Genomic DNA, 12,379 nt, shown 5'->3' with positions numbered 1-12,379 from the left:
ATATTTAATATCTTAATCTTCCTATATTTCTTATTTCTTTTCATTAGTTACGTGTTTTTGTGTGTTCATTTCTCAAAAATTTAGATTTGGGTAATATACATATATAAATATATTTATGCCCTAAATAGCTGTATTATATACACTAAAGCAAATTGATCACAAATTTATTTGTATTGGGAGATATATGAAGTTGCTTATATGATTATTTCCTTTGATATATTAAGAAAAAATATTTTTTCACATTGTACCATCTTTTGTTTTCCTGGAATATAATCCACTATAATTCCTGAAGTCTTATTTTTTAACAGTGCTATTCTTTCACTTTCTAATATTTCATTTCATATTTTTTGCATCAATATTTATAAATGAGATAGATCTCTAGTTATTTTTGTATTATACTATGTTGGTACTATGGTTTGAATGTGTCCCTCCAAGAGCATGTGTTGGAAACTTAATCCCCAATATAACAGCGTTGGAAGGTAAGGCCTAATGGGAAATGCTGAGGTAATGAGAGCTCTACCCTCATGAATGGATTAGTACCAATTATAAAAGGGCTTGAAGTTTTGAGTTCAGGCTCTTGCTCTGTCTCACTCTCATTGCCCTTTTGCCATGGGATGGTGCAACAAGAAGGCCTTCACCAGATATTGGCCCCTCAATCTTAGATTTCCCAGCCTCCATAACAATGAGCCAATAAACTTCTGTTCATTGTAAACTACCCAGTCTCAGGCACGGAAGGGCCCCAATTTATGATGGTTCAACTTATGATTACTCAACTTTACGACGGGTGTATCAGGACATAACCCCAATGTAACTCAGTGAGCATCTGGACTTAACAATGGTTTGACTTATGATTTTTTTTGTCTTTATAATGGGTTTATAGGGACATTAAATGCATTTTCAACTATGATATTTTCTACTTATGATGGGTTTATTGGGACACAGCCCCATCATAAGTCAAGGAGCATGTGTATTCTGTTATAGCAGCACACAATGAACTAGAACTGGCAATATTTTGATACCATGTTATATACCATTCATAAGTTATGTAGGTGCACCTTTATCTTGTTTTATGAAATAGTGCTTCTCAGTCTGTTTGTGCTACTATAAAGAAATGCCTGAGGATGGGTAATTTATTTAAAATAGAGGTTTCTTTGGCTCATGGTTCTGGAGACTGTACAAGAAGCATGGCACCAACACCTGCTTCTGGTGAGAACTTCAGGCAACTTCCACCCATGCCAGAAAGGAAAGAGGAGTAGGCATCACATGGCAAGAGAGAAACCCAGAGAGAAGAGGAGGAAATGCCAAGGTCTTTTAACAACCAGTTCTCTAGAGAACTCAAGAGTAAGAACTCACTCATCTCTGCAAGAATGGCACCAAGCCATTCATGAGGGATGCACCCCAATATTCCCAACACCTCCCACCAAGCCCCACCTCCAACACTGGTTATCAAATTTCAATATGAGACTCGGTGGGGCCAAAGATACCATATCCAAACCATGGCATTCTGCCCCAACCCCCTAAAACTCAGGTTCTTCTCACATTGCCAGATAAAATCATCCTATCAACAAAGTCTTAACTTGGTCCAGCATCAACTCAAAAGTCCAAAGTCCAAAGTCTCATCTGAGACTCCAGGCAAGTTCTTTACAGCTGTGAACCTGTAAAATAAAAAACAAGATATTTACTTCCAAGATACAAATGTGATACAGGCATTGGTTAGACATTCCCATTCCAAAAGGGAGAAATCAGCCTAAAGAAAGAGGTAATACTCCCCACATTAAGTCTAGAACTCAGAAGGGCAGACATAAAAACTTAAAGCCCCAAAATGTTCTCCTTTGACTCCATGTCCCACATCCTGGGCACAACGGTATGAAGTGTGGGCTCCCAAGGCCTTGGGCAGCCCTGTCCCCGTGGCTTTGATGTGTTGAAGCCCATGTGGCTCTTATCATGTATTGGAGTCCAATGCTTGCGGCTTTTCCATGCTGAGAGTGCATGCTGCTGGTGACTCTAGAATTCTGGGGTCTGGAGGATGGCAACCCTACTCCCACAGCTCCACTAGGCGGTGCCTGGTGGAGACACTTCGTGGGGGCTCCAACTCACAAAGAGCCTCAGACAATCTCACACTGTGTGCCTGCAGTCTTAGCACCACATGGAAGCCCCAAACATTACAGCTTGCACCCTCTGAAGCAGTGGTCTAAGTAGTAGCTTGAGCCCTTTGAGCTTTAGCTGTGGTCCAAGCAGCCAGGATGTGGGAAGCAGCTTCCCAAGATTGCACAGGGCAGCAGCACCCTGGGCCTGGCCCAGAAGCCATCTGTCCTCCTAGGCCTGTGGACCTGTAATGGGAGGAGTAAACTCAAATATTCTGAAATGCCTTTGGACTTTTTTCACACTGTTCTATTACCAACTGGCTCTCTTTTATCTGTGCTAATCTTTCTAGCAAGTGGTTGTTCAGCTGCCCTCCTCAGATTTCCTCTCCTGAAAAATGCTCTTTCCTTCTCTTTTGCATGGACAGGCTTGAGGTTTCCAAATTTTTATGCTCTGTATCCCTTTTAACCAAAAGTTCCAACTTTAAGTCCTTCCTTTGCTCCCAATCTGTTGATTGTTGGATGCAGCCACACCACTTCTTGAATGCTTTGCTGCTTAGAAATTTCTTCTGCCAGATACTTTAGCCCATCACTCTTAAGTTCAGCTTTCCACAGAGTGCTAGAGTGTATACACAATGCAGCCAAATTATTTGCTAGGGTATAACTTTGCTTCAGTTCCCAGTAAGTTCCTCATTTCCATCTGAAACCTCCTCAGCATGTCCTTTACTGTCTGTATTTCTATCAGCGTTTTGGTCACAACCAGTCTCTAGGAAGTTACAAGCTTTCCCTTCCTATCTTCTTCTGAGCCCTCTAGACTCTTCCAGCCTCTGCTCATTACCCAGTTCCAAAGCTGCTTCCAAATGTTTAGGTATTTTTATAGCAACGTTCCACTCCCCAGTACCAATTTTCTGTCTTAGTCCATTTTTGTTTCTGTGAAGGAATATATGAAACTGAATATAATTTTTAAAATAAGCTTATTTGGCTTATGGTTCCGGAGTCCATAAAAAAATCATGGCACCAGCCTGGCGTGGTGGCTCATGCCTGTAATCTCAGCGCTTTTGGAGGCCCAGTCGGGTGGATCACCTGAGGTCAGGAGTTTGAGACCAGCCTGACCAACATGGTGAAACCCCGTCTCTACTAAAAATACAAAAATTAGCTGGGCGTGGTGGCGGGCACCTGTAATCCCAGCTACTTGGGAGGCTGAGGCAGGAGAATTGCATGAACTCCTGAGGCAGCGGTTGCAGTGAGCCAAGAGTGCGCCATTGCACTCCAGCCTGGACAACAAGAGCAAAAATCCATCTCAAAAAAAAAAAAAAAAGAAAAAAAAGCATGGCACCAATATCTGCTTCTGGTGAGGGCCTCGGGAAGTTTCCACTCATGATGAAAGAGGAAGAGGAGAAGACATCACATCATGAAAGAGGAGGCAAAGGAGTTGCCAGGCTCTTTTCCTATTTTTTTAGAGACAGGTTCTTACTGCAGCCCAGGCTGGAGTGCAGTGGTACAATCACAGCTTGCTGCAGCTGCGACCTCCTGGGCTCAATCAGTCCTCCCTCCTCAACATCCTGATTAGCTAGGACTACAGGCATGTACCACTATGTCTGGTTAATTGTTTCTATTTTTTTTTGTAGAGATGGGGTCTCACTATGTTGTCCAGGCTGGTCCAAACTCCTGGCCTCAAGCATTCCTTATGCCTCTGTCTCCCAAAGTGTTAGATTTACAGGCGTGAGCCACTGTGCCCAGCCTAGGCTCTTTTCAACAACCAGTTCTAATGGGAATTCAGAGTGAAAATTCACTCACTTCCGTGAGGACAGCAGCAAGCCATTCATGAAGGATCTGCTCCCATTACTCAAACACCTCCTACGGGGCCCCACCTCCAACACTGTGGATCAAATTTCCACATGAGACTTGGCAGGCTAAATAAACCATATGCAAACCATAGCAGTTCTGTATACTGAATGTGTATCTCCAAAATTTCTACGGTGAAATCTAATCTCTAAGTTAATGGTATTAGGAGATGGGACCTTTGGAAGGTGTTGGAGTCATGAGGGTGGAGGCCTCATATGTGGGATTACTACCCTTAATAAAAGAGGCTCCAATTTGCCAGCTCAAATGGTATACACAGTTTTGTGTCTAAGCCCCCACAACTGTGATTCCCTCATCGTTTATATTGTCTTGTATTCTTGATTAACTTGCATAAAACTTTCACTATAATGTTATCATATGACATTGCTTCAAGCACTTCTCCACTGAAAAACAAACTACCCATAAAAAAGAAAACAAATATATTTATGTAATTATTTATAGTTTTTAATACATTTTATTGTACATTAAAACAGCACAATTAAAGTGGTCCCAGTGAGGTTGGTAGTGCCTTCCACTATGTGAGGACACTAAGAAGATGGTCATCTATGAACCAGGAACTCACCCTCACCAGGCACCAAGCTGCCGGTGTCATGCTCTTAAACCTCTCAGCCTCCAGAACTGTGAGAAATAAATTTATGTTGCTTATAAGCCACCTAGTTTATGATATTTTTTAACAGTAGCTCAAATGGACTAAGAAATGGTTTATACAGCATTGCAATATATTTTACTTAAATGTTTAAGTAAATTTCAGGGGATAATGTCTTCTGTTTCCTTTTGTGTGGAGTAGGGAGTAAGTGCATTTTAGACAACTTCTTTTTTTGTTGTTGTTAGTAATAGGTTCGTTTAGATTTGTCTTCTGGATTGATGTTTGGAAATTTATATTTATGTTGAAACTGTTAAATTTTGTTTCATATTTTCAAGTACATTTCCCTCAGGTATAACAAGGATTTATTTCCCATTTCTTTAGTGCCTTTTTAGCTCTAATGACCTCTGATTAACATTTCCTATTTTAATTGCACTTTATCCTTTATTTTTTAAGTTAGTGGTTTATCTGTTTACTAATTATTTTTACAAAAAAAAAAATCAGCCTTTACATTTTCATTCTCTGTTCAACAAATTTTTAGTTTAATATTTCTTAATTCCTCCTGCTTACCTTAGTTGTGTTTGTATGTGTTTGTGTATATGTGTGCATGTGTTCATGTTGTGGTCTTTTTAAAATTTAGGTTTGAATACCTAGTTAATTAGGCTCTTTGTTTTTAAGACAATATACATTAGTATTTAAAATTAGGAGTTATACTCTGAGTACAGATCCAGAAGTATCCTGTATATTATGGTATGTATAATTTGTCATTGTCATATTATATTCTTCTAAATGATTTTGAATTCACACCTACATCAAATTATTTATGAGAGACAATTAAAAGTGGTAGTAGCTATTTTCTTTTCTTTGTTTTTTGTTTGAGACTGAGTCTCGCTCTATTGCCCAGGCTGGAGTGCAGTGGCGCAATCTCGGCTCACTGCAAGCTCTGCCTCCCGGGTTCATGCCATTCTGCTGCCTCAGTCTCCTGAATAGCTGGAACTACAGGCACCTGCCACCAACCCCGGCTAATTTTTTTTTTTTTGTATTTTTAGTAGAGACAGGGTTTCACCGTGTTAGCCAGGATGGTTTCGATCTCCTGACCTAGTGATCCGCCCACCTCGGCCTCCCAAAGTGCTGGGATTACAAGTGTAAGCCACTATAGCTTATTTTCTTATATTGACCTCAGAAAATGTTGCCTGTACTACTTTTATATCTAGATCTAATTGACAGTTTCACTGTACTCTTTCACAATTATTTTTGTTATTGTTCCATTAATATTGGAAAATATGATATATATTTTCATGACAAAAATTAATTTACTTCTTTGCACTAGTACTGGGTTATTTCCCATACATCCCTGTTCCCAGCCCTACCCTAACTCTATCCCACACTGAAGTTGTAGTTTAGTATTAGCTGTGGCAACAGAAACCATGCCTCCATGACGCTTGGAAAACTGTAAAATAGAAGAGCATATGGACATAGACTACAGACTGAAAATGTTTCCCTGTCAGTGAAATTCAGTGAATTGATTTAGTGACATGTGAGCCATGAGACAAAATGATTTCCATATCTTCAAAGGGGAGGAATTACTAAGTAAATTTCTCTTAGTATATTTGCATGTGTGGATATCCATCAAATCGAGACACATGAAACCTAAGCAAACCTGACGTTTTAGGCTTTTTAAGTTGTAGCTGAAATGATACCATTTTTGTGGACCCCAGGGCTGAGTCCCTGAGTCCTCACAGGGGCGAGGGCCAGCACACACTCTGAATCACTCACAGAGCAGACCTTTGTGTGGCAAAGGCTTCTTTGTTCCCGACTGCAGCAGGGGAGTGGTCAGATCGTGGGAAAGCCCTTGGTAACACTTCACCCAGACTTGGTGGCAGTAATACTTCTGTTATTTGACATTTTTCTGAATGAACTGATGAGGGAACAAGAAATCCCATATATTCTAAAAATGTCCCTTTGTTATTTTCCTCACCTAGAAATCTGCCAAAAATATGTATTTCTTTTGTTATATTTTAAGTAATTGAATAGCACATATTTAGTTTCAAAGGAATAATTTTTGCTGAAAAAATACTTCATCTTTTTGAAATTATGAATGTGAGGGTAATATACCCCTTGCTTACCAAAATAATCATTAAATGATAGCATTACATTAATACAAGTTCCAGAGATTCTCAAAAAGAAAATCTTGGTGATTAATTTCTGTGCAATCACCTTTTCATGTCCAAAAATATGCACAAATCTCACATCTATATATATCACTAAAAAAAAACCAACCCTGTTTCAAGCTTTTTGTCCAGACTACATTTGATCCTCACAACATCCTGCAGAAGTAGGTGGAACTGTACCTATTTCTCATATGAAGAAACTGAAGTACAGAAAATTTAAGTAACTTGCTTAGACTGTGAAACTGAATGGCTGGTAAGAAGCAGAGTCAGGATTCTAACTATCCTTTGTCTCTCAAGCCACTTTATTTTCTACTAACCATTGTCCTACTATAAATCCTGAACTTTATGATTATCTGGTTCAAGATACTATTTGAATAAAAACACGACATTTCACAATGCAGGGAAGTGTACATTTGGAGAAACTTTCCACAGCTTTCTGGGCTCAGCTTAAAAACCCCTCTCTGAAAGCTTTGCCACTATTTTTTGAGACTTTGGTGTTGGCACAGTCTTTGAGAGTGCACCATCTGGTCTCATTCTTTGGTTGTTTAGTTCATCTAATCGCTCTTTCTCCTGCACGACTGCAGGGCAGGGACCTCAGATGTTTGGAATTTATTTGGAATCAGTGATGGGCATCAAGGGTGTCCTGATTGGTGAATTCTTTGGCTAAGAGGAATCAAGAGGAAAGGAATATGGCAAAAGGTCCAGGCAAATAGGCTGAGGTACTTACTAGGAGAACCAGGAGTCATGTAAGAAGGGAGAGGCAATGTAAAATTATAGGAGGCTGAGGCACACTCTGAAGTAGTGGACTAAAATCACTGAGCTGGCAGCCTATAGATAAAAGCCCCATGGCTCCTACGTTCTGTGGGAGCTTATTCATGTCCATCTTTGCTCCACTAGGCCGAAGCATCCATACTTAAAGGCTGTACTTGCGTCTCCAGCAGCTACATTCAGCTGGTCGACCTGCTCCTAGTGAACATGGTAAGTGCAAGTGCTCTGGACAAATACTGCTTGAGTTCCAGTCTTTGTTCCACTAATTCACAGCTATGGGTCATAAACTCTACAGGCAAAACCTTTAAATTCTCTATTATTTACCTCATCATGATAATGAGAAAAATTATAGCAAGTACCACATTAGGTAGTTCTGACAAATTCATCCTTTTGCATGCAAAGTACCTGGTATAAACTCTGTAAATGTGCCATCTTTGTTGGACAGTCAGGACAGTGTGAATAACCTGGGGCTCAAGATTCAGACTTCCAGCATATTTTTCAGCTACTTCAGCCAAGGTAAGTGCATTTGCAGTTGATGCAGATCATACGTTATACAGGTAAATCATTAAAATGGCATCATTCTCTTTCACATTCATTTTTTCTTTGCCTGTTTGGTTACTAAAAAGGTGTATTTAAATTGTCCACTAAGAGTCTGGATTTAGGATTTTCATCAGTTGTGTATCTGATGCAATGTTATTAAATGTATACAAAATTTGAATCGTTATATATTCCTGTGAATTACAATTTAATGTTTATGTATCATTCCTTTTTATCTCCAGCAAAGTGTTTATCCTTACTATAAACTTTGTCTACAATCAAGAGAGTCACAGCACCTGTTTGGTTTTTTCCCATCCTACTACTTTGAATGTTTCTGTATTTTTATGTTGTGTGTACTTTAAATAGGATGTTTCATTCTGATTGTAATGAAGTCTTATAGCCTTTGACTTTCAGTCTTTAAACTGCTTTCATCTAATCTAATTAAGTTTTACTTGTATGTAAATTTTCTATATTACTCTTACACTTAGTTTTTAGTGCTTTCTATAGTTTATTATTTTATCTTTCCATTCTTTTATTCTCACTGGTTTTAATATTTTTGTTCTATTTTCCCTTTTATAATCTTGTTACTTTTATGTTGAAATCTTTTGTCAAAAGCCCCTTGTTGGGAAAGTCTAGAGACTTTGTATATCAAATACAAAGCACTGTGCCTCTGAGCCTAGGATTTACTGTTACAAAGAATTAATGAGAAGGTGGTTAAACTGCATAGGAATACCATTTCTGTATTTATAGAGTGCGCTATTAATGCCATTGTAAGAATTACCAATATAGTGCTTTGAAAGTCCTCTAAGATCTGCATCTGTCACATTTGGCCAGACCCACTTGAACAGTCCTATTCATTAGATGCTAATTACTGGCTTCTGTGCGAGGGACAGAAAGATTATTCACACAACTCACATCCACACAACAGCCAATCCTGTTAGGCTTTGACCTTCGGCATTCAGCTCTGTATTTACTTTATTACATAAACATAAATATTATATTGTGACGTATATTCTTTTATATATTTTTTCAAATACATAACTCATACATATATATTATATATATATCATTCTTAAATATATATTTCCAAATATAAATTATTTCACGTCAAGCTAAACAGGATAAAAACATGTAAACATATACACTTGGTTTTGGTCAAGTAAAACACAAAATCACAAGTTTCATCACAGTTTAACAAGTGCACTTGAAGGGGAAGGAGGGAAAGAACAAACTGTAAACAAACAGATGAGCAGCTGCAAAGCCCTGCGAGGGTCCATTTGTTAAGGCTATTATAGCACAAAGCTACTAGTTCAATTAAAACTTCTCCTTTCACTCTGCCACATTTACTCTTGAGGGTCTTCAAAATAAGTGTGGAAATTCAGTAAACACTACACTAGAACTGAGTTAATCCTGTTGACAACAGAGATGACAAAAAAAGCCATAAACTGACATTAATATTAATTTCACCAAAACAGTAACTTTAAGGACTTATTTTTTAACACAGATAATCACCATAATCCTAGGGGGAAAGATATGCAGAATAGACAAGAAAACAGAAGCACTGCCTCAACAGCCCCTGAAAGCAATAAAGAGTGTCAACACAGGGAAAACAGGCAATAGCAGACGACAGAACCTCAGCAGACTAGACCACATGCCACAGCACGATGCTACAGATTCAAATTGAAATATTCTTCCAGCTCATAATGAAGCAAGTCCCACTGGTCCTCAGAGAGGGGTAACTCATCTCTCAGTGAAAGAAACCGCTTAAACAACAGACTGGCCAGCCGAAGCACGACAAGCTCCTTCTTAATGCTTTTATAGAGCATGTTGCCCTCTCCCATTCGCACAGGCTCCACAAGTTGATGCCAGTATGCGCTGAATGACCCACCACCTGGCCCAGGAGGCTCATCTCCCCAGCCCTCAGGGTATTCATGCTTGTAAAAGCATGTGTCTCCAAATGGGCAGTTACCCCTGCCTTCCGCAAAATACCTGCAGGCCTTGTTGCTCATTGCCTCCTTGTATTGCTGAATAAGTTTCTGCTTCTCTTCCTCCTCCTCCACCCAGAAATCACTGGGAATGACCAATTCGGAGGTGACCCTGCAATGTGGGCAAGACTTGATGATCCTGTTATCAAACTGTCTGGCACTTCTCCACCTGCGGATACACCTAATACAGAAGGTATGGTTGCAATTGGAAAGAATGCCAAAGCGGCGGTCATTGGGGTTGGCCTTCTCATAGACAACCTCCATGCAGATGCCACACACCTTGTCCATACCACGCTGCACAGCAAACGAGAGTTCCATATCTTTCTCGTGTGCTTCAATGCAGGCCCTCATATGTTCTTCCCTCTGGGCAGCATCCATGGGGTGCAAGGTCTGCATCCCACACATGTCGCATATGTCTCCATGGAGGTACATACAGCTCTCCCCACGAAAGCAAATTCCCCTGTAAGCATAATAGCAAAACCGCAACCCCCTGCCCACAGCCATCTGCTTCCTCTCAGTCTCTGAGCTCTGTAGAGGAGCCTCGGGGGCAGATGCAACCCAGCGGCCCCGGTAGGGCTGCCCTGGAACAAACTCAATGGCATCCGCCCAGCTTTCTACACCTGCTCCTCCAGCAGCTCCACGGTCTGCATTGTCTCTCTCGGCTTCAAAGAAACCTCTTTCAGCAGCCGAGCCAATCACAGGCAATGAAAGGGAGGATGCAGCCGGGGGGGCTTCTGCCACTTCCTGAGTCGGGGGCTCGATGTGCGCAGCCGTGCTAGGGCCTCCACCTGCAGAGGCCCCAGGTGGCGAAACGCCGCCCTCAGTGGCCATCTTCCGACCAGAAAGGTCGTGGGAATAGCGACAGTTCTCCCCCTCCTTGCACTGCCCATGTATATAATACCTGCAGATGATCTGCTTTGTCCAAATGCCGCTGCTTCGGCTCGGCACCGGACTGGGCCAGGCTCCTCCTCCTGAGGCTGGGGCAGGCCTCAGGCCTCCTCTGCGGAGGCGGGCAGGGACTGGAGCGACAGGGAAGGGGGCCCAGCCCCTTGCCGCATGTGGCAGGGCTGAATCTGGAGCAGCAGATTCCCCGGAGGGCTCACAGACGGGAAGGTCCGGCCCAGACACACCCTCCCTTGCTGCCTCAGCACCTGCCTGGGCCCCGGCTGCCTCGTGGGCTTCTGAGGGAGCTGCAGGCTCTTCCATGGCTGCTTTGGCACCCCGAAATGGTGCCAGAACCTCTCCGGTATTTTTTCTTTATGGGCTTGAGGCCCGGAGTGGCGGCCGCGCTCGGAGGCTTCTCTAGGGGAAGTGTGCATCTCTTTTTCCTTCCCCCCTGCTTTTGGGTCCCTGTGACTGTGTGTTCCTACCTACTTCCGGGCACAGGAGGCATGGCGGACACTTCCTGTGGGGGCAACGTGCGCGCTCTGCCTGGTTTTTACCGCAATTTTCCAATCTGACATATTTTTCGTTCACACAGGCGGGGACCAACCCAGCCCCTTTTGTCTGCCTTCTGCCTCTGCTTCGCTGTGTTCCGGCAGTCCCTAAGTCCCTTCTCACACCATTTCCTAAGGAGAATGAGGTTTTACTTTAATCTCTTCTGGTTTCGGTCATGCACGGCTTCGTTGTATTTTCGTATCTGTCTGCCTTAAAAAAAATATAATTCTATAGATTCTGAAACATTTCATCCATGAATTATATAAATTCTTTCTTGATTCATTCCATCTTATGTCTGTGGTTTTTTTCTTTTAATGCCCGATCGCGGCAGGAAGCTTTTTTCAATTTGTTCTGTTGACGAGGCGTCGTTTCTTTTGGTCTTTGTTTTCTGGGATTTCTGAGGGCTTACATTGGATACGCTTTTCACCAGCAAGGCATTAGCAGAGAGCACTTCTGATCCGAGGCTAAGTTAGCACCTTTCAGACGTCTTTCTTTATTGTGATTACTATGCTCATTTTCCCACTGTGTTAGAAGCCCCAGACTTCAACCAGTCCTGATGCTGGCTTAATAAGGCACTGTCCCCTGCATGACCCAGGCTTTTATTTTCTCTACTGGTTTAATTCATGGCAGCCCTTTGTTTCCCTTCCTTTCTTTCAACCCCATCTGTGCTGTGTTGTGGCAGGACAGTGTTTCATAACATATCCTGTGCCATATTATCCACAAATGAATGGCTTTTAATTTCCATGTATGAGTATTTTGTCATTTTTGCAGATAAATGTAGTAGATTAATCATTTTTTTGTATTCCTACTTTGCTGAGAGTATGTTTCATGACTGCATACTGAATTCTGTTATGTAGTTTTATACATTTTTTGAGATAATCTTGTTTTTCCCTTTATTCTCTTAATGTGATTATTTGCAGCTATGAGTTTCAAATATTTAACTAACCAATTTGT

The 12,379-nt window shown here is 41.3% G+C and overlaps 1 protein-coding gene across 2 annotated transcripts; it reads right to left on the bottom strand.

The window, feature by feature from the left end:
- Nucleotides 1–1,383: 1,383 nt before the first annotated feature.
- On the bottom strand, nt 1,384–11,315 carry MKRN3 (makorin ring finger protein 3). 2 transcript variants are annotated; one of them, XM_012507199.1, is made up of 2 exons: nt 9,993–11,315; nt 1,384–1,655 (listed from the first exon to the last, which is right to left on the bottom strand). In XM_012507199.1, exons 1-2 carry the CDS (start codon nt 11,192–11,194, stop codon nt 1,589–1,591), a joined length of 1,269 nt encoding a protein of 422 aa, XP_012362653.1. In that variant the 5' UTR covers nt 11,195–11,315; the 3' UTR covers nt 1,384–1,588. The 2 variants fall into 2 exon arrangements, with proteins under 2 accessions (XP_012362653.1, XP_003277191.1); XM_003277143.4 differs by lacking the exon at nt 1,384–1,655 and having other exon boundaries at nt 8,961–11,297.
- Between the last annotated feature and the right edge of the window lie 1,064 nt (nt 11,316–12,379).

Source organism: Nomascus leucogenys, chromosome 6 (assembly GCF_006542625.1).
Source record: "Nomascus leucogenys isolate Asia chromosome 6, Asia_NLE_v1, whole genome shotgun sequence".
In the NCBI taxonomy this organism is placed as follows: Eukaryota; Metazoa; Chordata; class Mammalia; order Primates; family Hylobatidae; genus Nomascus; species Nomascus leucogenys.
This window is presented reverse-complemented; position numbering and strand designations above follow the sequence as displayed.